At 42.1% G+C, this 26,416-nt stretch overlaps 1 protein-coding gene across 2 annotated transcripts in view; it reads right to left on the bottom strand.

Annotated features, from left to right (window-relative positions):
• STK32B (serine/threonine kinase 32B) overlaps positions 1–26,416 on the bottom strand; it is a 275,254-nt gene that overhangs the window by 215,793 nt on the left and 33,045 nt on the right. The window contains exons 2-3 of one of the 2 annotated variants that reach the window (XM_050947849.1): positions 21,368–21,423; positions 5,457–5,608 (exon numbers count right to left, since the gene is read on the bottom strand). In XM_050947849.1, coding sequence (XP_050803806.1) covers positions 5,457–5,608; positions 21,368–21,423 — 208 coding nt within the window. The remainder of the gene's footprint in view (positions 1–5,456; positions 5,609–21,367; positions 21,424–26,416) is intronic. The other variant, XM_050947850.1, reaches the window with a different exon arrangement.

The following is a 26,416-nucleotide window of genomic DNA, read 5'->3' as shown; positions in this document are numbered from 1 at the left end:
CTTGAATTTCTATTTGGAAGAAAACTGGAGGGGAAGTTCTAATGAAACATTTTGATTTTTTATTTGGAAATGACTTCTCATTTTCAATTTTTTTTACTGCATTTTGTTTTATTACATATAATAAAAAATAAGTCTAAAATCAATACAAAGCAAAACATATTGATCACCGCAAAACAAAAAATGTACAGAATTGTCCTTGGTGGAGAATTTTGAAGATGTTCAGGCTTTGTTCTGATTTAGATCAAAACCTGATTTTGAAATCTCAAAATCCTTTGCAAAAAGGCACTTTCATTCTCCACACAATTTTAACTTTACCCTTTCAGTTTAGGCAATCTGCAAAGCTAGTTAACAGCCTTCACTGCTCTTCAGTTTTGGGAAGCCCAGAGCAAAACCTATTTCAAGCCATAGTAATTAAACACACTTTCAAGATATCACATTAGTTTCAACAACGTCACCTTTAGAAGCTCAGATACTATGACAACGGAGCATGGGGTCTAGACAGACAGACTATTCCCAAATGTGCCTCCCTAGAAAGAACACAACAGCTCACATGAATTCCAGCTCAGTCCATGTGCATATGTAACCCACATACCTCCTGAGTGTGGTACTCTGTCCCCTCTAGTGGCACCAAGACCACTTAGAGATTAATGAGTCTGCTACAGCCTTAGCTAAGTGCCATTTGGCTTTTAGTTCATGCAACAAGAATGATTAAAGGTCTTGAGAACATGACCTATGAAGGAAGGCTGAAGGAATTGGGTTTGTTTAGTTTGGAAAAGAGAAGACTGAGAGGGGACATGATAGCAGTTTTCAGGTATCTAAAAGGGTGTCATCAGGAGGAGGGAGAAAACTTGTTCACCTTAGCCTCCAATGATAGAACAAGAAGCAATGGGCTTAAACTGCAGCAAGGGAGATTTAGGTTGGACATTAGGAAAAAGTTCCTAACTGTCAGGGTAGTTAAACACTGGAATAGATTGCCTAGGGAGGTTGTGGAATCTCCATCTCTGGAGATATTTAAGAGTAGGTTAGATAAATGTCTATCAGGGATGGTTTAGACAGTATTTGGTCCTGCCATGAGGGCAGGGGACTGGACTCGATGACCTCTCGAGGTCCCTTCCAGTCCTAGAGTCTATGAGTCTATGAGTAGAGGCTCATGCATTTACCTTTAGAGGTCCCAGGTTCAATCCAGCCTGCCAACGACCAGGAGTCTGTCAGTGTTACATATGCACTAAGCAGCGGCAGCTCCAGGCACCAGCACTCCACGAGCGTTCCTGGGGTGGCAAGCCATAGGGGGCACCAAGCCGTGGGGGGCTCCCTGCCCGTCCCTGCGAGGGCGGCAATCAGGCTGCCTTCAGTGGCTTGCCTGTGGGAGGTCCACAGGTCCCATGGATTCAGCGGCAATTCAGCGGTGGGTACACCGAAGCCGCGGGACCGGCGGACTTCCCACAGGCAAGCTGTTGGACCAGGGACGTCCAGCAGGCAAGCCGCTGAAGGCAGCCTGCCTGCCATGCTTGGGGTGGCAAAAAAGCTAGAGCTGTCCCTGGTACTAAGATGATTAACCCTTTACAATTCATATGCTAATTTGTAAAATATACTTATTGCAGCCTGTAAGCACATACACAACAATGTGAAAAAACAAAATTAACATAAACAATTTCAGCTCAAAAGAACTAAAAACTGCCAGTACCAAAAAATAGAAATGCTAGTTTTTGTCAGCTACTTTCCACCATTAGTATGGTGAAACATTTACTCACCAGAGGGAACCCTGCTAATCTGCCATATGAGTTGTAATTAAAGTGGAAACTTATTTCATGTAGATTAGTACTGCATCAAACTGCAAGTGATAATGTATTGAATGGATTCCTCATTTCACAGGTGATCAATGAAAATTCCATTATTTTAAGACATATTAATACTTAGATCACAGAAAATACATTTAACAGAAACATTCCTTTCATATTTTCAATCTTCTATTTAATAATTTGTTACTTTTTTATTAAATAACCAAGATTTAATAGAGCATTGTATCTGTGTATACACTAGTCTGGAACAAAAAAACAACATTCTCATGACAGACATACAAACGTTATTTTTTATTGGTGCCCTCACAATACAATAAAAGAAAAGGTCAGGACGTGAAGTTAAGGAGTGGGATATCTTATGAGCTTCAGACAGAACTGTATTACACAAACTATGTTTGTAATATGGAACAAACTACAAAAGCCTGCAATTGTTGAAATTTGAGAGATCCAGTAGAAGGAATGCAAAATACATTTAGGATTCTGGAAGCATGCCGTCTATGTAAAGGCCAACTAAACTTTGTCCAGTGAACAATGGTCCAATTCTTAGGGCACTAGCCTAGTACTTGGGAGATTGGGTTGCAAGTTCCTGCTCTGCTACAGATTTCCTTTGTAGCCCTGGGTGAATCACTTAGCCACAATGTAGCTCACTTTCCCATCTGTAAAATGGGGATAACACTTCCGTACTTCACAGAAGAGTTGTGAGGATAAATACATCAACAGTTATGAAATGCTCAGGCACTGCAGTAATGGGGACCATATAGGCACCTTAGATGGATTTTTATACTCTATTAGCCGATTTTAGATTGTTGTTAAACATTGTTCTCGTGCAGGTCTTTTGGGATTTTTCTGGTCTTTCTTTGACCCTGAAATTTTTCTGTATTTTATAATATTAAACTTCTCTAGCACAGTTAGGGCAACATGTACACAGGATATATATCATGCAAATCCTCAGATCATGAGATTGTAGTCCCAGGAGTGTCATAAGAACAGATTAATTATTTATCATTAAAACCTGTCAGGAAAAGGAATACATTTTGTGGTATTGCCTGTTCCCAGTTTTAATCTGTGTCACGAAAAAGAATAATGAGAAGAGGAATTTGTCAGGCATTAAAATTCTATGATAAATCAGTCTCACTGTTATGAGATCACAACCTGGCAAACAATTTGTTTCACAATAGATGTTTGATCTTTGGGACTGATCCATTATTAATATTGCTACAGTTTCTTGTAGTTTATACAGTCTAATAGTACAATTAAGAGAAGATTCTGTCCTAAACAGGGATCACTGGGATTTATATATATGGTAGGATCTTTCTTAAAAGTGAACTTTGGGCCAAACTCTCTGCTAGTATAAATGGGCACAGCTCTATTGTGCCACATATACCAGAAGAAACACTGGCCCTTAGCCCTCATGAAAGGTGCCAAATTGACAAGTGGATCAGATCTCGCTCCATTATTTACCCATGCAGATACTGAGTGAGCCAAATGAGAGCCAGGAGAGGGTAGGTTAGTTGTCCATACAGTCAGCTAGTCTTTGTCATCTCTGCCAAGACAGTCAAGAACTGTAACAAGCCTGCGTAGGCCTTGCTGGAGCCCTACGCATGGCTAAACGGTATGAACCGAGGCTATGAATTAGGGCAGAGCTTGTTAAAATAGGAATACTGGATGTCAGCTAACCAAGTGCATGCCTCACCTGACAGGATGGTACAGAAAGACAGAGTTCTCAAGTAACTGCGTAAACACATTCTTAAGAGATGGTACAAGAACACACTGATCTCTCGTAACGGTAAAGAAGGGATGGCAGAATAATGGATGAGGATGTTACATTCAAACTACCAGGTATGAGGATACAGGTGGTAACTAACAACACCTGGAGTGTAATTCATAACTTTCTTGTATCAATGTATAAAAAGGAGCAGTCATAGGAGAGACATATTTGTACTACTCTAGGGGACAGCTTCCAGGGGTGCTGATTGACCTGGTACCTTGTCATGGGCATACATGTTAGTGTACCTTTAGCTCCTCTGGGACACTGTTACTGTGCTTTGTCGACAATAAACCTGCCTGAGCACCTTTGCCACTGAACCAAGCCTGTGGTCTCTCTTTATGACTAACATTGCAGTTTGCTGAATCAACATGCTGCACTCTCCGCTAGTGCAGTTAACACCAGAGCTCCAAGAAAAGCAACACTAGCAATACTCCGAAGCACAAACAACGGCCTGTTTGCCCCATGGACACCTGCAGAAAGCATGAACCTATGTGCTAAGTGAAGAGCTATGAAAAGGCAATGACTTTTGATCCTTACAGCAACTAATACAGGTTATTTTCAGATCAGAGGTGAAAAACTTGCATCTCATTGCCAGCGTCCTGAGACATAAGCAATACAGTTTATGAAGTCACCAGAGGTATATCTGATCTACTCATTGTCCCTTTGCCAAACAATTCTCAGATCCACCATGCGAGGCTGGGGCACTCACATACCATAATGACAGAGATCATGAAAGTAGCTGGGGATGGATAGATGTTTGAATGCTATTCCCAGCCATTAGTTCTGTTTCCAAAACAGAAGAGTACTTTGGGGAATGACAGAGATTCTGTTACCTATGAACTTAGGACAAGTCAAACAGCAAAACACTTTCCCTACTGCCACATCTATGAAAATATTTGAATCATTACTGGAGTCAGGCCACCTCCTTTTGAACTTTCCACCCACCACCTGTTGAATGATATTCACCTTATTTCCAGAGTACTGTAACTTTCAGCTACATTCAAATGTCTTATCACTATCTTTATTATAACAATGGCTGCCCACAACATCCATTATTCTCAGTCTTATGAAGTAAACATCCAGAATAACTGGGTAATTTGCGGCAGTTGTACAATGTACCAGAGGAGAAAATAGCCATTTCACCTAGTAGAAAATGGTCCTTAAAGACATTAAAAAGGAGAGACGCTTCTGGAGATACTGTAGTTGGTATTGGCAAGATAAGATAGAGAACGGATGGCCCATTGACGTGTGTGTGTGTGTGTGTGTGTGTGTGTGTGTGTGTGTGTGTGTGTGTGTGTGTGTGTGTGTGTGTGTGTGTGTGTGTGTGTGTGTGTGTGTGTGTGTGTGTGAGAGTGAGAGTGAGAGTGAGAGTGAGAGTGAGAGAGAGAGAGAGAGAGAGATTTATAAACTGTATCTGATCCAGAATTTTAGTCTCATGGGCTGCCTAGTTAACCTAGACAGAAAACTTTTCCTTCCTTTAGTTTCATCTGCATCAACAGACATGCTTTGAGCAAGGAGCTATTTTATCCTTATAAGTGTTCACAACATGGTTTCAATATACCAAAATCTTGTAATCAAACTCCTAGCAAAACTAGTGTCAAAGAAAATGATAAAACATGGGAGACCAAATTTTTTTTAAACACAGTTACTGTAGCAATTTAGAAAGAAAACATACTAGAAAGTAAAAAAGGCAAATTGTTATGTTTAACCATTCCAACATGAAAGGGCACCTTTAAAATATTTATGGTGGAAAAACTACAGAAAAAATTAAATGAGCTTTAAAAAAAAGTCTCCAAGAATCCTTTCAAGATTTCAACTCCCAGCAATTTGAACTGGTTCAGCAGTAAGGAGACAATAGGAGCCTGATAAAATTTTAAAGGTTTGCTTACCACAGATTGACTAGGAAGGGATGCTCAAGGCCCTGCATGATCTGTAGCTCCCGAAAGACATTCCGAACTTCATCTCTCTCAATACACTTTTGTTTATTCATGTACTTCATGGCATACATTTTCTTGGTGTCTCTCTTCTGCACAATGCACACCTAATAGACAGCAAAATTAAAAACAGAAGTTTGACAGCTGCTACCCTTTTGGAATCACAGAAAACTATAACATTGTGACTTTAAAAAAAATATCCTTTTTCAATGATGATGATGATTACTCTAAGGAGGAATAAATGCTGGTAAGCAGTAGGATCCTGAGTGAGACCTCAACTTAGCTTTTATATAGCACTTTTTATTACTAGGTTTCAAAGTACTTTACAGATGGGGGAACTGAGGCACACAGAGGTGATGTGACTTGCCCAAGGTCATCCAGCAGGCTAATGGCAGAGCCAGGAACAGAACCCAGTCTGTTCTTGAGTTCCAGTCTAGCACTCTGTCCACTAGGCCACACTGCCTCATTTCGTTTAAATCAGCAGTCCCCAAACTATTGAAGGCCACGCCCTCCCCTTATCCCTGTCCATGCCCTGCCCCTCCCTCTGAGTCATGAGCAGGATGTGGCTGGGGGAGTGGGGCGCAATGTGGACAGGGGTAAGAGGGCCAAAGCTGGGGCTACAGGGATGGGGTTGGGAGCAGGGCCAGGGTCCAAGCAGTGGCCAGGGCCAAGGCAAGAGTGGAGTCGCAACCGGGCCACAGTGGGGGCCAACCACCAGATGCAGTCTCATCACTCCTGGCCACACCCTTAGCCCCAGGTGGGAGCGGAGCTCCACCAAGGTTGTGGACAAGACCAGGTGTGGAGCTGGGAATGTGGCTGGAGGTGTAAGCAAAGACTAACTTAACCCTGATTTGAGTAAAACTGGACTGACAGACATATTCTTAAATAGCAGGCATTTCTAAGAACCATCACTCTGCAACTCCATTTGTGGTAACATTGGAACATGGGGTTAAAACATATCCGGGCCTGAAAGCAGTGAGCGAGCTCAATCACAGCAAATGCTACATACTGCAGCAAAACAATATGGGTTAATGTGAGCAGCTTTCCCATTCAGTGCTCTTGTTCCTGCAGGGTTTTTTAAAGTCACCCCTTGAAGGTGTTCTTACCTACTTTTTGCTAGAACTTACCATGTTATTTCTATTTAGTATTTGTATTACAGTAGCATGCACGGGCTCCAATCAGAATACAAGTCCCATTCTACTAAGCACTGTACAAATGCATAAAACATGACATGAGAACTTCACCCATGCTCTAGCCAATTGCTTGGGTACACTGCAAGGAGGACAGGAGACACTTGTTATGGATTTTAATCAGGCCGTAACTTTATTATATAGATGTCTGGGACTATCAAATCAATTCTTTGGGGCTTCCACCAGCCCCACTTTGTTTCCATCCAGGTCCCCCAGCTGACCCATGGCTTGGACCTTACCATCGTAAGACAGTTAAGGAGAGCTATGAGAATGGAGGGGTTGCCTCCCTGCCATACCAATCAGAGGAGTCCCCAACCCCCTCCCACATTCTGTTCCTTTATCCAGTACCTCCTTTTAAGTCCTTCACCAGGCCATTGTGGAAGTAGGGAAAGAATTGACAAGGATTTGTAGGGGATCTTAATGCATGTCAGTCTGTTAGCAAGAGTTAGGCCAGCTGTAACCCTCATGACGTGAGATTTGTAGAAGCGAGGTTAGTGTGAGGCGAGTAGGAAAGAACTGTGTGAGAAGTTATCACGACCTTGCACTGATAATTAAATACGTAGACTGGCACCCAATGTGAGGAAAATAAGATAGCAGGATAGCCTATGTATAAACAAAATGCAGCTGTTGCTCATTATTGTCTATATTATTGCTTGTTATTGTCTGTAACAAAAGTATAAAAGCTTGCTCTAATTGTTTACCTGTTGAGAGACCTGTCCGGGACTGGGGCGACCCAGTGTCCTAGGGCACTCCCTCCCTCTATTGCAATTGCTGGAGTTAGAATAAAGTATTTGATTTTGCTGCACCCAAACAAAAAGCGAGAACTGAGTTTTTCTCTGAAACCATTTATCTGGTCACTGGCTCCCTTCCCTATGGACTACCTGCTCTGGACATCTGCCCCACACTTACAAAATAAGTTGCAACATACAGCCTTCTCACCAGAAAAGGTCCTCCCTCACACCCGCTGTGGGGAAGCGAAAAAACTTCATTCCACTGAAGCCAATTCAGATGGTGCAGGAAAAATTCCTTCCCAGTGCAACTAACGTAATGCCCACAGCAGGTCCTAACCCAACCTGCCATTCGCCTCCACTAGGGGAGGGAGGGTGAGTGCTGGCTACCTTGCTGCATGGAACAAAGGGACTTGTTCCACCAAGATTTCGTACCTGTATGCCATTCGGACCTCACGTTCCTGGGCAGGGCGAGGCGAGGTTGAGTCATTGCTGCAAAGCTGACCACTGACCACCTTTTGGAAGGTGCAAAGATAGCTTAAAGTCACTTTAGGACTCCCTCCCTCTGGACTGCAGGTTCAGTGCACCAAACAGTCTCACCCACTGCAAGATTTTTGGGGGAAGGACAATCTAAGGGACAGATTTTGACAATTTTACTCACATTGAATAGCATTTTACACTTCAATGACTTAAAAGGGGAATATCTGCGGGGAAAGGTACAAGACAACATGAGTAAGGGGATCAGAATCTGGCCCTCAGAAATCATGACATACAAAGAGTAAGGGCAGGAAGAGGAATAGAATCAAATATACACAATTTATATATATTTACATTTATTTAAAGATAAAAGTGAGTTCCAGCTAACTCCATCTGCCCTTTAAGACAACATAAATTGATTGATTTCTTTTAGGCATTGCAACAGAGGTGGGTCTTGAGGAAAGGTTCAAAGAAGGAAAAGGTAGTGGCATTAAATCTATAAAAATCTTTTGCAGAGTGCTCTGGATATTTAGTTTAAGTATATCTTTCTTTTTAAAATGGCTGTAGAATACAGTAGTTATTCTCCAGTCGAGTTTGTATTGTGTATCAACTGATGCAGTGGGATGAATAGCCCCTTGTTTATACAAGACGGGGGGTTGGATGAGGGCTAACGCTCAGACCAGAAAGAGACTGAGGTAATATTGGTAAACTGGGAAAGCAACCAAATATCAAAACAAAACACTGTTTCAAACAGAACTTTTTAATTTAAAAAATGTTGAACCACACTGCTTTGCCATTTTCAAAACAATTTTCCAAAATGTTTTTGAAATGGGAAATTTATTGAAACCGACTCTTTCCTGCGAATAGTTTCTGTTTTGATTCATTGGCATTTTCCAGTGAAAAACATTTTGTCTAAAAACTCCCAAACATCTCTACTTAAGACTACCTCTCACCCTGTGTGATACACCTCTACCCAGATAGAAAGCTGTCCTCGAGAGCCAAAAAAAAAAAACCTTACTGTGTTATAGGTGAGATCATATTATATCGAACTTGCTTTGATCCGCCGGAGTGCACATCCCCAACGCCCCCGGAGCACTACTTTACCATGTTATATCTGAATTCGTGTTATATCAGGTCAGCCGTGATCAGTGGAGGTATGGGAGTTACATATCATTAGTTTTAGAAAAAGGCAGCTGCTGGTAAGGTATCCTCTGGGAAGAATACTTGCCTTTGGAATCTGTTTCTTTCCCATGATCATCACCGCCCAGAGTTTTCCTAGTTCCAGTCACTGACCTATCACTTCTCTTAGGCATCTGCAGAGGAGGGGTGTTAAGAGAATGTGATCTATTTGTTTTGCATTGGAGCTATTATACATATGTGGGGGTACAATATATGGGCTACAGGATTTTAAAGTGTTTTATAAAATATTGTTTTTAAAATGGTGAAGTGCCTAGGGTTGGAAGACAGGTGCTGGAAAGTCAAACAAAATACTGGTACAGCAAAAAACATTGTGAGACATTTTAAAGTGTGTTTATATTAGTATGCATACTTCAAATCTGTCATTACTCAGGAAGAATGGAGAGGAGTCAGAACAGCTGAACCCTCTCATTTCATTGTAATGGGTTGTCACATAAAAGCTAGATTTTGGCCCAGACAGTCCACCCATGCATGAGCACCTGGGACCTAGTTCCAGATCTGAAGGGATAATGCGAGCTGTATGACCACGTACACCTTCACGCCAAAGCAGGTGGGTGGAGAATCAGGAAGGAGAGCTGGGGAATGAGTTATAATCCTGCCAGCACCCCCAATGCCACAGCCAGCAGAGCTGTTAATGACCATCAGCAAATTACTTCCTCCATCCTCTGAGAGGAAATGAGCAACAGGATCTGAGCCACATTGCCTTTCCAGGGCAGCTTTGGGACAGTGCAGCAACGGGTTGCCAGTTTCTATGGGCTGTGTCCTTGAGACCTAATCTAGTCCTGTGATGGAGTGTACGATCCCCACACCAGCAGACTAAGGATTAAAGAAAAGTTCTGAGCCCAGAAGGCCCTGCCCAGCTGTATCTTCTGGGCATGCTCACATTGGAGGCTGGGCTCAAAAAGAGAGCAGCTCAGCTCAGTCTAGGTGGACACAACAGGGGAGCAGTTGAGGATGAGGCTCCGCATAGCTTAGACAGCTGCCACAGGCCCGTCACCCCACGGAATCTGGGCTGCAGCTGATAGAGGAAGACTCTCTGAACGCAGTCAGAGAGAATTCCAGGGAGAATCCAGAAGCTGACTAATGGCACTGATGTAGGAATCAAAGCTGGGTAGGAAGCATCCCAATGAATAGGTGTAAGGGTGCCTGCCCCTAAGCCACATATTTGAGTTATTATTCACAGGGTCCCGGGCTGGAACCTGGTAGAGCAAAAAGGGTCTGGGTTTCCCTACCGCTGCCCACTGACTCTTGTCACTGGGCAGCATGGCCCAGATCACTGCCACTAGAGGTGCTGCCAAGCTCAGACATCAACCCCCTGACAATCCCTAAGGCATTATATTCTATTAACACAGAATATAAAGTCAAATTTTCAGATGTGAATAAATACAGCTTCTGATTGCCTTGCTTGATGATAGAAGGGGTCTAGTTATCAAGGAAAACAAGGATGATAAAGTTTTGGCTAAACCCATCAGTGATGTATAATGGTGAGCACAATAAAAGTTTTAAGTGTGTTTTTTTTCCTGATATAGTCAGTGGAAGTCTAATTATTAGTGAAAGAAACTCAGGATAACTACAGGCTGAGTGCCAAGATGTCAATACAGCACCAAACCAAGCTGGTACTTTTTTCCCTATTGTTGTTATTCTCCCCAATTCCCTATATGTGTATGGGAGCACTAAAAGACAGGGGAGGGAAAGTGAGAGGGGAAATGTTCAAACTTGTCCAAACTCTGTTGGAGTGCAAAAAGCAGGTGCTTCAGTAGAGATTCTTGATTTCTCAGTCTGAAATTAAGTGAATGCTTATAGAATGCTAGATGCTCCAACCCACGTTCCTGATGCACTATGTGAATCAACCACTAATTGAATTTTTTACTCACCCAAAGCCCAGAAGTCATTCACTTACATGAACATGTGGCTTACTTTTTTTCCTTCCAGTCCTTGGCTAGGATTGCAAGGTTTCCTCAGAAACCACCTGTTCTGTTACATTAAGAACCTGCTTACTATGGGCCCCATTGAGATTTCTGAGAGATTGCTCAAAAAGTGAGGTTTACAGTTTAAAGGTGGCAGAAACCAGTCTTAAGATACCTGTATAGGATCATGCACTCAGCATGTCAAATCTGCTCTAACATTTGAAATTAAGATAACTTTTTAAATCAATTTAAACACAATATTTATAAAAGCGTTTTAAACAAGCACCTGCTCCTGAAAGGTGCTAAACTCTCTCCACTCCAACTGAAGATGAGGGGGGTTAGCAATATGGAGGTGCTCATGATGGGATCAGACCATCTGTTATTATAGGATACACATGTAACGTGTAAAGATGTGTCTTTAAAAAAAGTCAAAGCAACTGTTATAACAACTTTTTCCTACACATTTTTCAACACAATTTTCTTTGAGATTAATGAGAATTTTCATTAAAATACTTAAGATATTTTCTGGAAATCATGGAATGTTTGTATTGCTTAAATACTTTCAAATTCTTGGAGACATAGGCCCCAACTCCACGGGTGCTCCAGGGCTGGAGCACCAAAGGGGAAAAAATTAGTGGGTGCTCTGCACCTACCAGCAGCCAAACTCCCCCACCACCACTACCACCACCGCTGCCACCCCACCTCCTCCTCCGCCTTCTCCCCCCTGAGTGTGCTGCATCCCTGCTCCTCTGCCTACCTCCCAGCACTTCCTGCCACAATCAAACAGCTGTTTGGCAGCTCTGGGAGGGCAGAGGAGGACCGGGAATATGGTGTGCTCAGGGCAAGAGGCAGGGAAGAGGCAGGACCGGGGCAGGGACTTGGGGAAACAGTCAGAATAGGGGCAGGAAGGAAGCCCAGTTGGGGTGGGGACTTCGGGGGAGGGGTTGGAACCAGGGCAGGACAGAGGTGGGGCCTCATGGAAGGGGTGGAGTCAGGGCAGGGCTGGGGACAGAGGGAGGTGGAGCACCCACCGGTGGTAGCAGAACTCTACGCCTGTGCTTGGAGACATTTTGAAACATGGACCATAGCAAGTGCAAAAATAAAAATGGGAACACAAGTCCAACATTTGTAAAGAGAGATAGGCTAACTGCTGTGTAAATGGGGAGGCCAGTGAACAGTTCCCTCATTTGCACATAAGTGTGGGATTCTGCACCTGCTGTGCTCCCATTACAAATGTTATCCATTTAGAATTTTCTTGTGAATATCAAATCAATAATTGGAGTGCTGCACAGTTGGTACCCCCAGCTTCAGTGTCAGGGGCAACTGCTGAATTTGTCTATCAGTTTGGTTTTAGGGTATGTGATGCTGATTTTTAAAATGTCCCTACGAAATGTTCTAGCAACAGAGATTTGTTTCTACATGCCTGAGCTGCTGGGAGATTGAATAGTTCCTTTCACCTGATAAAATCTAAAGACTGATATGTTTCCTCTACTTTTGTTCTCTTAAAGCTAGCAGCTGACAAAGAATCTGACAAGGGCAATATTCACACAACGTTGCTTTCCCCATGGAGCCAGCTGGAGAGTGAAACTGATGTGATTATGACTTCAGAGCTAGATTGCGCCTTTGAGGCACAATCCAGAGTAAAGTCCAGTGCTGAGCTGCATTCTGCCTCTGAGTTCTCCAACACGCAAAGGGAGGACACACACTATTACACAAATTTGAGATCCAATTTACACCCCCTGCTCAACAGGTCCCCAGTACTGCAATTCTACCTAGCTCTCATACTGCTGTGCAATGGAAGTGGGGTCTGGAATAGGATTTATTGTATAAAAAGATGGAAGAATTTGTCTCTTAACCAGTTTCAATGTGCTACTTGTACCCCGCAGAGAAATTCACTGTGCTGTGCAGTCTCCCCACCTAGTCAAATGTCCCTAAACAAACACTGCCTCTACCAATGATGGGGATTGTTGAGAATCACTTTCCCTGCTGGAAAACATATACCTGTTACATCTCCCATCTACCCAGGAGAGTCACAATTCCAGGTCTTCTGTGCTGGGCTCCGGAGCAGCTGCCTGGGGAAGACAACTGGAAGCAGAGGTGAGGCACTCTGTCCCCACACACTGTTAGTCCCAACTGAGTCTATGAGTCTATGAGTCTATAAGTTGCTCCGGTCTATGTCTGGGACAAACATGTTAAGACAATAGATAATAGAGGTATATAGGGATACAGAATCTATCCTCCACTTCTGATCCGTCCCTTCATGCTCCGAGCCACTAATAGCCATGGTTTCAGCTAGTTGGCCCTGGCCATAGACTGAAGAAACTTAGAAAGGGGTTGCGGAATGGGTGTTATAGACCTGGCTTCACACCACTAAGGGATTTCCCTGACCCAGTGAAACCTCAGCTGCCCTTTTAAGGCATGTGTCATAAACAGATAGCTAAGGGTTAATGTTCTTTTACCTCTAAAGGGTTAACACAGGGAACCAAACACCTGACCAGAGGACCAATCAGGAAACAAGACTTTTTCAAATCTGGGTGGAGGGAAGTTTTGGGTGTGAGTTCGTTGTTCTTTGTCTTGTGTCTGTGCCCTCTCGGCTCTGAGAGCGATTTTTCTATCTCCAGGCTTTCTAATCTTCTGTTTCCAAGTTGTAAGTACAAGGATAGTAAGACAATAGGTTTATATTGTTTTTTTGTATTTACATGTGTGTAGTTGCTGGAATGTTTAAACTGTATTCTTTTTGGATAAGGCTGTTTATTCATTTTTTTCCTTTAAGCAATTGACCCTGTATATTGTCACCTTAATATAGAGACCATTTTATGTCCTTTTTCGTTCTTTTTATATAAAGCTTTCTTTTTAAGACCTGTTGGAGTTTTTCTTTAGTGGGGACTCCAGGGAATTGAGTCTGCAGCTCACCAGGGAATTGGTGGGAGGAAGAAGTCAGGGGGAAAATCTCTTTGTGTTAGATTTACTAAGCCTGACTTTGCATACCCTCTGGGTGAGGGGGAAGAGAGATTAGATCTCTCGGTACTTGTGTTTCCAGGACTGGAAGCAGGGAATCTCCTAGAGTCGTCCAGGGAGGGGAGCCTGGGAGGAAGTAACAAGGAAACAAGGGGAGGGGGTTATTTCCCTTTGTTGTAAGACTCAAGGCATCTGAGTCTGGGGGTCCCCCAGGGAAGGTTTTGGGGAGACCACAGTGAGCTAGGCACTGTATAATTCCTAGCTGGTGGCAGCAATTACCAGGTCCAAGCTGGTAACTAAGCTTGGAGGTTTTCATGCTAACACCCATATTTTGGACGCTAAGGTCCAGATCTGGGAAGAAATGTTATGACAGCATGACCAGTACAAAACAGTTGGAACAGAGGCAAAACATCTTGCCCAGTGTCTTCTCATGTCACCTAAAGCTCAAGAATATTTGTGGCCATACTGTCAAGAAACATTATTACTCTGCACTGGTGCAGTATGTTGCTGTTGGATAAACTATAGATTATTGGAAAATACTTTGCCAATTATTCAGTAAAACAGATTATGACTGTGGGACTTATTCTGGTCTCCCATCCGTTTTACACCAGTGTCGCTGCCTTGACTTCAGTAGAACTATTCCTGATTTACGCCAGTGCCCATTAAGCATCAGATCTGAGCCCTGAGTCTCAACACCAGAGATATATAGGAGAAGTAAGTGTTTGTACATTCAAATCATAATTTAAATTTAATTTAAGGAGGTCAGATTGTCAGGGTTTGTTCTAGGGGCAGACAAGCAGGGCAATGACCCTGGATGCCAGTTTCCAGGGAGCGGCACACTGCTTGGCATTTTTATTTTGCTGTTTTTTCCTCTCTGATTGACTGGCTGTGGGGTGGTGTTCTGGGGTATTTTGGAGGGGGATGGTTCTTTTTGTTTTGACTGCTGGTGGAGTGGTGGTTCCACAAACATTTTCCGTCCTAGCTAGTAAAATGGGCTGCTCCTGCAGACTGTTCAATGTACTTGACAATTTGAACAAAGAATCTGAAGAAGTCTGGTACAATAATATCCCTGGAAAGTAGACCTGAATGAAAATTATCCTGCCTGTGCAAGCCTGCAATTACATGGTTACATCTGCAGTAAATTATAGTATTTCATTCCTAGTCAATATTTGATTTATTTAATATCCAAATATATAATTTTTACTGTAATTTGATTAGACTCACATTTTACAGAACTCTATTAAGGAAGAAAAAATCTAGTTAGATCAGATGCAAGCACACACTTGCAATATTTGACAGGGTGTAAAAAAAACGTTACCTGGACTTATTTTAGGAATTTGCAGTTTGAATTATTTATTTCAATTTTGTTCCCCTCTGGACTTCCTACAGTCACAAACCAGGAAAAGAAATACTGAATACCAAGCAGAAGGCTATTTTTGAGGAATTTCTGACTTGGCTAGCTTTGGGTATTAGAGGAAATATTAATGGTACAGTGCCCTGAACTTCGAAAGTTCCCTTCACCCAGAGATCTCAAGATACTGTGAAATATCAGTGCTCTGTGGTACAGTGGAGAAAACTGGGAAAGTGAGCTACTCAAACCATAGAGGAAGTTAGGGATAAAGTCAGTGGGACTGCTCACTTGTCTAAAGGTACATATATGCTTGTGTACTTTACTGAATCACTACCTAAATCAGGCTCAGAACTTAAGTCACTCGGTATTTAAGGACACCTTTTGCTGAATTGCAGCCTTAGCTGTCAGAGGAGCTTCCTCCTGAGCAGAGTAAATAAACCTTTTTATTTCAGGAAAACTAATTTTACTCCTTTTTCCTCCCCCTCCACATCCATGGCCCCTTTCCTATCCTGCTCACAGCCACTGTGGTATCTCTTTTCACTTTCTGTAGTAAAAGAACTACTACTGTAGCTACAAGACTGCATCTGCCCTGCCAATCTCAATAGAAATAGTGCTCCTCTAAGAGAATGTTGTATGTTGGTATAGAGTCATCTGAAAGTCCGGTGGCCACTTCTCAGGTCTTTATATCTCAAGAGCTCATCCTCCTATCTGCTGAGTGGCATATAAATTCTCAAAGAACAAATACTATTGCAGTAAAATATTGAAGATAAACTGCCACTCAGGTGTCAACAAAAGTCAGGAAAAATGCTTTCTTGTTTTTTGAGGCCATCTCTAGGGAGACAGGGTAGCTGCTGAGGGAGTTCGCTCCAGAGGGGAAGAGAAGGACAAGCTGATGGAGAGAATCACCTTGAGCACTGTGCACAAAAGCATGCTGAGCTGTGCAAAGTCTTTGCCTGGCTGTCATCAGCTGCCACCTGCAGTCAAACCCTGCAGAGGTCTAAGGTTTCTGTAGCAACCACTGTAATTTTAAGATATATCTGCATACACGCTGCATCCCAGAAGCAGTAAAATATAAAGTTAGGAGTGTCATAAAAAGTCCTACCACTGTCACAAGACAAGAGAGGCTGGGGTGGCCATAAGAAGGGGGCAACAACAATCACCGCTCCTTAAAATGGAAATTTAACTACATGATGAAGGAAACCAGACTGAATAGCAACATCTACTTCCTGAGCAGATGCAAGAAACAGATCATCATCCCCAGAGGACTCTCCATCTCTAACCCTCGGACCACTATATACAACTCCAAGTGTGAAAGCTCTGTAGAAGGACCTCGGAAAAACTGAGGAACCATCTTACATACTCCAGAAGGGAGCTCCTCAAACAAGAAATTATCACATGCTCCCAAACACTGGAAGGAAAAAAAAAATCAGGAAACCTACCTGAAGATTATTCAGGAAACTCAGAACAACCCTAAAAAAGGCTGATGACAGCCATCGAACACAAAAGCAAAAAGTGGAACCACCTCTGGGAGATACCATGACACCAGAACCCCCATATGAACAATACCTCAACATCATCAACCTATCAAGACTGCCCCTCACTGGAACTGAAGTATTTGTACTCTCCAAGAAATTGGATTTCTGCCCCACTACAGAATCTGATACCATACTAACATGTGGAGAACTAGAAAATTCTTCTGCTGACACCAGTCAAGGAATTCTGTCACAACAAAGATACCACTACCCACAACTATCACATTCCCACCAACAGTCATAAGGGAAAAAAAGAATAATTTGACTGGACACCCTCCAATAGACAAAACCACACATTGGATGATAACATCCATTGCTTCAGGGGAAAGAAATCAGTGATATTCTCAGCAAATATTGCATCTACCATAATCTCTCCACTACTGATATAGGATAGTTATACAGACAATGAAATCCAACCATCAGATAGCAATCAAGCCAACAGACAAAAGGGGAATCATCATAGTCTTTAATAGTGATGACTATGTCAACAAGGCTAACAAACAAATCTCGCAACCTACTATAAAGAACTCAAAAGAGACCCCAAACCACAGTTTACACAAGAATTTAAAGGTATCATCAAATCCTTCCCCAAACAACTCCAAGAAAAACTCTACAACCTCATCCCCCATGAACCCACCCCGGAAACCTTTTACATGCTCCTCAGGACACACAGACAAGGGAACCCAGGCAGACCCATCACACCTGGCCCTGGCACTCTTACTGAAGGCATATAGGACTCATAGACACCATCTTCAAACCACTCACCACACAAAGAGCCAGCTTCCTCTAAGACACTACTGACTTCCTGCAGAAACTCTGCAACTTTCACAACCTCCCAGAGAACATCATTCTTGCCACAACGGATGCCACCTTTACATACACCAACATCCTTCACCATGATGGCGTCACTGCCTTCCTCAAATACTTATAAGATAACATATAACACTCTGAAATCCACTCCAAATGCATTGCCAAACACCCACAGCAACTTCACATTTAAACTCTATGGTCAAACCATGGGAACAGCCATGGGTACTAGGATGTTTCCTCATTATGCCAACCTCTTCATAGCCACCTTGAGGAAGGATTTCTGGAAAATATGGACCATGAAACCTATGATATACCTGAGTTACATCAATGATACTTTCATCCTCTGGAGAGATGACCTAAACTCCCTCAGATTTCCACCATAACTTAATAACCACTGTCCATCCATCAAATTCTTTCTAGAACACTCCCACACCAGCAGCAATTTCCTGTATACCATGATCAGCTTCAAGGAACCCGACAGACAGCTATCTGTAAGAAGTCCATGAATCACCACACTTACCTCCACAGATCAAGCAGCTACTCTAGAAATGTCAAGAAATAAGTTTCTCAGCCAAGCACTCAGGTACCACAGAATTTGCTCTGAAGAGAAAGTCTGCATACACACCTAAACACATTTAAAACCACCTTCACTAAATAGGGCACTCCACCAGATATATGGACCACATCATGGAAAGGGCCACCCAAACTCCCTGGGAGAACCATTTCAACAGTCGGGGGGGAGCCACTCATCACACATCCCAATTTGTCACCTACCACCTCACAGTAGAAGTCTTTTCTGAACTCATCCTTCTGGCCTGCAAACAACCCCCAACCCTCACCAATCTCATCAACAGAAGAAAGCTCCCCACAGATTAGGGCACACCAACTGAAAGCAGCACCAGACCCTGCCAGAACAACAGATGCAAAACCTGTAAACATATCTCCACTGCTACAATGATCAACATCTCTACACATAACACACCTTTCAAGATCCATGGATCATATACATGCCTATCACAACATGTGGCATGCATCATCCAGTACACAAAATGCCGCAACAACAACTATGTGGGTGAAACCAGACAGTCACTATGCTCTTGAGCTCACAAAGAAAAGACAAAAACACCATATCATCCACGAGCAAACACTTTTCATAAATCAATCACTCCATATATGACCTCTCAGTCCTCTTCCTCCAAGGAAACCTGTGTAATACCGTCAAAAGATGAGTCTGGGAACTTAAATTCATAACTCCACTAGACCCTAAAAACCATGAACTTAAACAGAGACATTGTGTTTATGGCTCATTAGAACAATTTGTAATACACCCTACCGCCTGCTAGCATGTGTGAACCCCTTATGCTTAACAATCTGTCTCAACTTGTATTTAATTCAGACACACTAGTTACCTTCCCCAGTCCTGAGAAAGAGCCCAAAAAGCTTGTCCCTTCCACCAGCAAAGGTTGGTTCAGTAAAAGATATTACCTCACCTATCTTGACCCAAAGGCAAGTCAAGAAAAGTGCCATGCTCTGCAAGCACAAATAAAATACAGGACATAAATCAAGGAGAGGGTTTTACAATAGGTTCAGGCACAATTTACTAAAATAAAGAAATGATGAGGCAACACCACTGTGCTTTGGTGCTTTCTGTCATGAGGAGGTTCCAGAAGGAGATTGACAGGTAAAGTTGGGATCAAAGTCATTCCTGAATGGATGGTAGGGGCTGAAAGTGATTTGCTGAAAAAAAACTTTTTTGGAAGCTGTGCTTTTGACATGCCGTCCTTGTGGATACCGTAGGACAGGCCATCTTAACATGCGTTTTCTTCTTTTACTGTTTGTGAAAGAGTCAGAAGATGGAGTGGAACTTTTTTGTGTTGCTTTGGGATAAAGAGTACATTATTTAGAAGACTATTTTGTTGCACTGACAACTATACATTAAACAAATTATGTTAAAAGATTAGCAGCATGTTTATATTTCTTCCTATTGTTCAGTGGATGTTCTAGGACAGTGTTTCACAAACTTGGGATGCCGCTTGTGTAGGGAAAACCCCTGGCGGGCCGGGACAGTTTGTTTACCTGCCCCGTCTGCAAGTTCTGCCGATAGCAGCTCCCACTGGCTGCAGTTTGCTGCTCCAGGCCAATGGGAACTGCTGGAAACAACATGGGCTGAGGGATGTACTGGCCACTACAAGTATGGGAAACGCTGCTCTAGGGGACTGGGAATTTAAATCCAAATAATAAAAAGGTTCAGAGAACACTGCAGTCAACTGCACCCCAAACAAATAATCAGCACCAGGAAAGGCTGTCATTTCAGGAATTACAAAAACAAACAGTGCTTCATGAACCATTGTCTTTTAGGTAGCATTGCCATCTGCCCCACATGACAAGAGTGGATCCACCAGCTAGCTCCTGAAGAGCTCAGAGGGCTGTAGCGTTCAGTTTTCCCTTCCCTTACAAAACAACTGCATCTGGCATAAAGAGCCAGGGCCTTTTGGGGAAGGCAGTGTTGTCAGGGTGAGGGGGCAACTCTGAGGGAAAGAGAATAATGCATGGACCCCTCAAGAGTTAGGATCATTTGGATATATCTATGAATACTTATCCTGGATCTAACCTGTACCCCCAACAATGGAGTCATTAAGGACCTCTGTAGTTTCACTTTGATGTGACATTCTAGTAGTGCTGTGTGATAGTAAACAGTTACTGTGTTCTACCCCAGAGGTGGCTGAACCTCAGTGATATGGAAGAAGATACTTGAATACAGTTTTGCATGACACTCATTCTTGCAGTCTTACTCAGGCAAAACTTCTCATGAAATTCATTGAACTAAATGAAGATTTACAGCCAAAAGTTTGAAAGTCAGCTTGCGAAGTGATTTGGGCTTCTGCTGGATGAAACACACAGTTACACATGTAAGACCCCCGATCCTGAAAAAATTCATATATGGACTTAATCATAAGTGTGGGAGTAGCTCCAAAGAACACAGTGAGCATGTGCTTAAATTAAATCTCCTGAATCAAGGTCTAACTTCTTATCATTATTTGATCTGCTGTCCAAGTTATATGCAAGCTCCAAATTTATCATTTCAAGTAATGGTCTCTCTCCAACGTTTTCTTAACATGACTCCATCAGACTGCATAGACTTGTATTTATCCATACGAAAATTTAAGATCTTGGTTATTACATGATTCTTTATTATTATATACTCATTTGTAAACAAATAATTGCTTTTCCCCATTCTAGCACATGCTTACTGAATTGAAGAAACATTTTCTATCATAATTACATTTCAACTTATAGAACTTTACATGTATTTGAATCAATGTAAAAAGTATCTTTGTAACTGAAATATTTTAATCATATTAAAATAGATAAATCAGGATCAGAACAAGATCATTCTTTTCTAGACAGCCTGAGGTGTCTGCTGCTACTTCTCTCTCTTTTTTTTTTGAAGTTGATTTCTTAGTCATGCTAAAGTCTATAGAAGATATTTACTTATAATCACATTTACACGATTAACAAGCAAATGTACTGTAGTCAAAGTAACTTAATTTAATGTACAACCAAAGTTGCACTTAATTTGATTGTGATAAAAAAGCTTCAAAATGCAACTCTGTTAGCCTAACCAGAGTGAATGAGCATATCATATTAGTATGAAGAAATCTGCTGCTAGATTTTATCACCAAAAACAACAACAACTACTAAACACTGATTCTTACCTTTCCAAAACTCCCTTTCCCAATAGCTCGCAGTATTTGAAAGTGGTCAAAATTAACTGTAAAAGCAAATAGAAAAGAGAGGAATAATAGTTTGTAAAATGCAGACTCAGAAAGAGTTATTTAAAAATTAAAAACAATGCAATGTTGCCTACTCTTGTGACTTGATTACAACTCTCATGATATTTAATGTTTTTCTTAAAATCTCAGATCCTGGAAATGAAAATATGTTTGATGGGGGGAAAAAAGCATTGTATGCAGTGTTGTTGTAGCCAGTTTGCTCTCAGGATACCAGAGAGATAAGGTGAGTGAGGTGATATCTTATTGGACCAGCTTCTGTTAGGGTAAGAGAGAGAAGCTTTTGAGCTTACACAGAGATGACCTTCCCTCTTTAAAAATAGTTGTTGCAGAGAAAAGCCTGAAAGTATGAACTGAATGTAACCTAAATACTCAGAAACCTGTAAGTCAAATAAAATTAACCCAACTTTAAAAAAAAACTCACAAGTTTAAAGAAAATCTCAAAATATTTGGGGGGGCACTAATTCATGGTTTTTTAACATCTAGGATTGGCAATAGTAAGTCAATGGGAGGGAGAGGGGGGAAATATATCCTAGTGAGTAGTAGATGACCATAACTGTTGCTTTCCCCATCCCCTACCCAGAGTGGTAGGTGTAAATTCTGGCCCAGAAGTGAATTTTGGGTTGCCTGATTCCACTCTTCTCCTGAGTCAGTCTTATTCACTTTTGATGTCACTGGTTCCAGTCCAATAACTGTCTACAGTTCCTCAGCACAGCAAAGATGGTTTAGAATTTTCACCCTTTCATCCACACAGCAAAATGCATTTTGCAGGGCTCCAGAATCAATGCCAACCTCATTGGGGGAATGTCATTGTTTGTATAACACAGCAAAGAACTTCAGACAGAAGAAACTACAGAAAGTGCAAAGTCTGGTTAAAAAAAAAAAGTGTGTTACTGTGATTATGTATGGGATCCTTCCCTTACGGCCACAAACCTAGACACTCATGGTATGTCTACACTGCAATTAGACACCTGTGGCTGGCCCATGCCAGCTGGCTCTGGCTGTAAGGCTGTTTCATTGCACCAGACATTTAGGCTCAGGCTACAGAAGACCCTCCTACCTTGTAGGGTCCTAGAGTCTGGACTGCATTCCAGGCCTGAATGTCTACACCACAGTTAAACAGCCATGAGCCTAAGACAGCTGACAAGGGCTAGCCACAGGTGTCTAACTGCAGCATAGACATATCCTCAGTGAAAGCAAATTATTTCTTTTCAGGTCTGATTTATTATTGAAAAGGTTATTCTCAAAACACTAGTAAACTAAAAACTCTACACTTACAATTCCTTCCCTCAGGTCCCAGCTCAGGCTATGCCCAACCTCTCTTGTAACCACATGGGATAATGAGCCAGCTGCACCAGTGAGTCAGCAAATCAGTTAATTTAACAGTTTCCAGCAGCTCATCATCTGCTAATAGGCAAACACTGCCATCTTGTTACAGATATTCAATAGCAGTGGTAGTAGTAACCACTCTCAGGACCTCATCTCTTTGTTCAGGCAGAAAATCCATTGAAGTGAAAGGGAGTTTGGATGATGCAAAAGGATCTGCATCAGTCCTTCCCTATATGGTTTGTTACACCAGTGCAAAATGTAATTTAAAAAAACCACACAATTTTCTTAGATATAATACAAAGCCTACTTCAGAAGATTTTTATCTTAGCATAGAATGGATTTACTCCAGAGTTACGCCAATATAAATTAGAGTAGTATCTGCGCTAGAGGTGTTTGCATAATGGTGTGAGAGAGCAGATTTTGGCTTTCAGAACCTTTCTTAATGGTAGTGTTCCATGAGCCAGATTGAAGGTCACACTACATTCTAAGCCCAGGTTAAGTGGTAGGGCTGGTAGTTAAGGCAAAAATCCATCACTATACTGGTGGTCTGAGCAAATTTGATATTGAGACACAACTATAGGAATGTGTGATTCAGTTTTTACAATCACTTGTCAGAACAGAATCATACTTTAAAGTGAAACCCAAAGGCTACAAAACCACATGAACTGAAACTGGCAAAATTTATTGAAATATTTTAAAAAACCTGAGAACTGGCAACTTGTGTGTTGTTCTAGCTTTGGCTGTCCATTTCTAATGTGCCCACCACTGTGTTAACTGGGCTTCTGCAAAATTATGTATAGCACCTTTGCAAAGTTGCTCTGAAAATGTACCACTTCAGGCAAAAAATCCTACTCACAAATAAACAAAACTTCCTAGTCATACTTTATACATATCTGTTAAAAATATCTACCAGCCCAGGTTGAATGGGAAAGTAGAGCCTCTTAAGGTTGATGTCAGTTATATGACAAGGTTGCAATTAAACAATGAGGCTGCCTGGGATAGCAGGAGACTGGTCTTGATGACCCAGGAGCTCCCCTGCAGTCCTAAGTCCCTATGTATAGCAAGTCAATGGGAAAGGCTGATGTCTCAGTGTCATCCTATAACAATGCTTGTAGTGTGTTTTGTTAAATATTAGATAATTTTTGCGAACTTGCAGCATCTTCAAGGAAGCATTGTTGGTCCATTTGTTAGTGCTGCTTTAAAAAATATCTGCTTGATAATCACCAGGAAGCAGGATACTAGAGTGTGAGCTAAACAAAGCAGTGGGTTAAAGGGGTGCAGTAGCAGAGTCATATCATCTACATGGATCAGGTACAGTGGGTATGCGTAACACACACTGAAGAGTGGGCTACACTGCTGTTGGTGGAAGGCTTATCAAACAGATGAGTCTAATAATATTTTGCTCCAAATGAGGGCTTGCTGCTGAAAAAGCTGTGCTCCCCTCCCTTGGCCCTGGGAAATCCATGGTTATCATTGATCAAAGCTAGTGTCCAGGGGATCTGTTCTTTCAGTGATCCAGAGCTAGTGAAGCCCCAGTCCACCAAGCTTTCTGACGTTTTATGCCTTCTCCCAGCTAGTCACTTTGCACAGGTGCACCCACTGAAGTCAGCCCGAAGGAGTGACTTGCAGGATCAGTGACCAGGATCTTGAAGCTGATCAGAGATGTACATTCTTGTAGCATGTAAAGGTTAAGAGAGAGATGCTCCACACAGCTCTTGCTTAAATGGTAGAGAGTGATTTTTATCCCACTCTTTGGCAGCTTTTCTCCTTTGCAAACAAGCTTAACTCTGTAACTCGCATACTACACACCCCTTTTGATATTTCTTATACATTTTATTGATTTGGTTTTAAACCAGATGCCTCTATTTAAAGACAATGTCATTTAATTGAGCATGGCCTCCTGCCTGCACTCCTTAGACAGGTAAAGTCCTATTTATGTGAATGGGAGTTTGGCCTCAGAAAGGATAAGACTGGGTTCTTTAGCTAGGCCATAGATTGATTTTGGCTAGACCAGCATAAGACTTATTAGGCTGGATTTCCTCTCAATATAACTCAGGAGAAAATAAGTGAAAGGAGAATCAGGTTCATTGGCTTCAACTGACATACTGCAGACATGCAACAGGCATAGCTTGGATCAGAGTCTGGGCCACTAAGGCTGGTCCCCAATTACAGCGGGATAGCATTGGATGTAGATTCTTCTCCAGCAATTTGAAATTAATTCCACACAAGTTACAACACGGATATATTATATTGTTATGCCACACCAGATTGATTTTGAAATGTATCTTTTTAATATGGGATTTTATTTTTGTAAGAACCTAGATTAAACATTCATTTTTAGCTAGGGGAAAGAAGTTTATGAATGTTCTCTTAAACCCTATTTCTCTAAATGTTGTTCTTTAATGGCTATCATTACTCTTAAATGACTAGGATAATGTATTTATTATAGGAGGCTTAAATGTAAATTGGACTTCTTCAAGAAGAAAATGATTAAATAAGGCATTTGTCCCTTTTGGTTTAACTCAGATTATTAACAAACCACATACAAGTGATTAAAAATACAGCCACAGTAATTGATTTAATGTTCACAACTTTCACTCTCAGCATGAAGCTTAAGTGGAAGGTTACACTTTTCAACCTAACATTAAGAGAAAACAATGCTGTCTTTGCGTGAGTTGCTATAAAACAAGTCCCTTACTTTAAATTTTAAAGTGAATGTCAACTTCTAGCTACTGAAGTTAAGACAGACAAGGTGGATCTGCCAGACAATGAAAAGGGACACAACCAATTGGTAGTTGTCAGGCAGGTGAAAAGGAATCCTGGCTTCCTATAGCCATGCCAACCTGAACTGTGATCTTCATAGACAACAAAAACACAGGTTGAATCCTGGTCCTATAGAAGTCAGTGGCAAAGCTCCCTCACACCTTAGATTTAAACCAGAGTTATGGAGTCTGGGTCACTGCTTAGGGCAGGTCCAGACTAGAGCTTTAAATCGATTTTAAGAGCTCTAAATCGATTTAAAGCTGTAACCGTCCACACTACAGAGTGCATAAAATCGATTTTAAGGGTCCCTAAAATCGATTTTGGAACTCCATCTAAACGAGAGGAGTAACCCCAAAATCGATTTCTTAAAATCGATTTTATGATAGTGTGGACGGACATCGAAGTTAATGGCCTCCGGGACGTATCCCACAGTGCTCTAGTGGCCGCTCTACACAGGTAAAGGTACTCTTCTGCTGGCCAGGTAAACAGGAAAAGCCCCAGGAACTTTGAAATTCCATTTCCTGCTTGCACAGCGTGGTTTGCTCTCGCGTTCCCCGGACCACCCAGCAAACCGCAGGGAAGGAGACCTGCTTGTTCGGGGAACGCGAGAGCAAACCAGGGAAGGAGACCAGCTTCGCCGCGGTTTGCTCTCGCGTTCCCCGGACCACCCAGCAAACCGCAGGGAAGGAGACCTGCTTGTTCGGGGAACGCGAGAGCAAACCGGGAAAGGAGACCAGCTTCGCCGCGGTTTGCTCTCGCGTTCCCCGAACCACCCAGCGCGAACTGACTGTGTGCCGTTTACAGGAAGGGGGGGGTGAAGCTGTACCCAGAACCACCCAGGACGGGGACTTTGATCCCATCATGCACTGGGCTAGTAACCCA

Source organism: Gopherus flavomarginatus, chromosome 3 (assembly GCF_025201925.1).
Source record: "Gopherus flavomarginatus isolate rGopFla2 chromosome 3, rGopFla2.mat.asm, whole genome shotgun sequence".
NCBI classification, from domain to species: Eukaryota; Metazoa; Chordata; order Testudines; family Testudinidae; genus Gopherus; species Gopherus flavomarginatus.
Note: the sequence above shows the minus strand (reverse complement) of the source record. Positions and strands in the feature narration are given on the sequence as shown.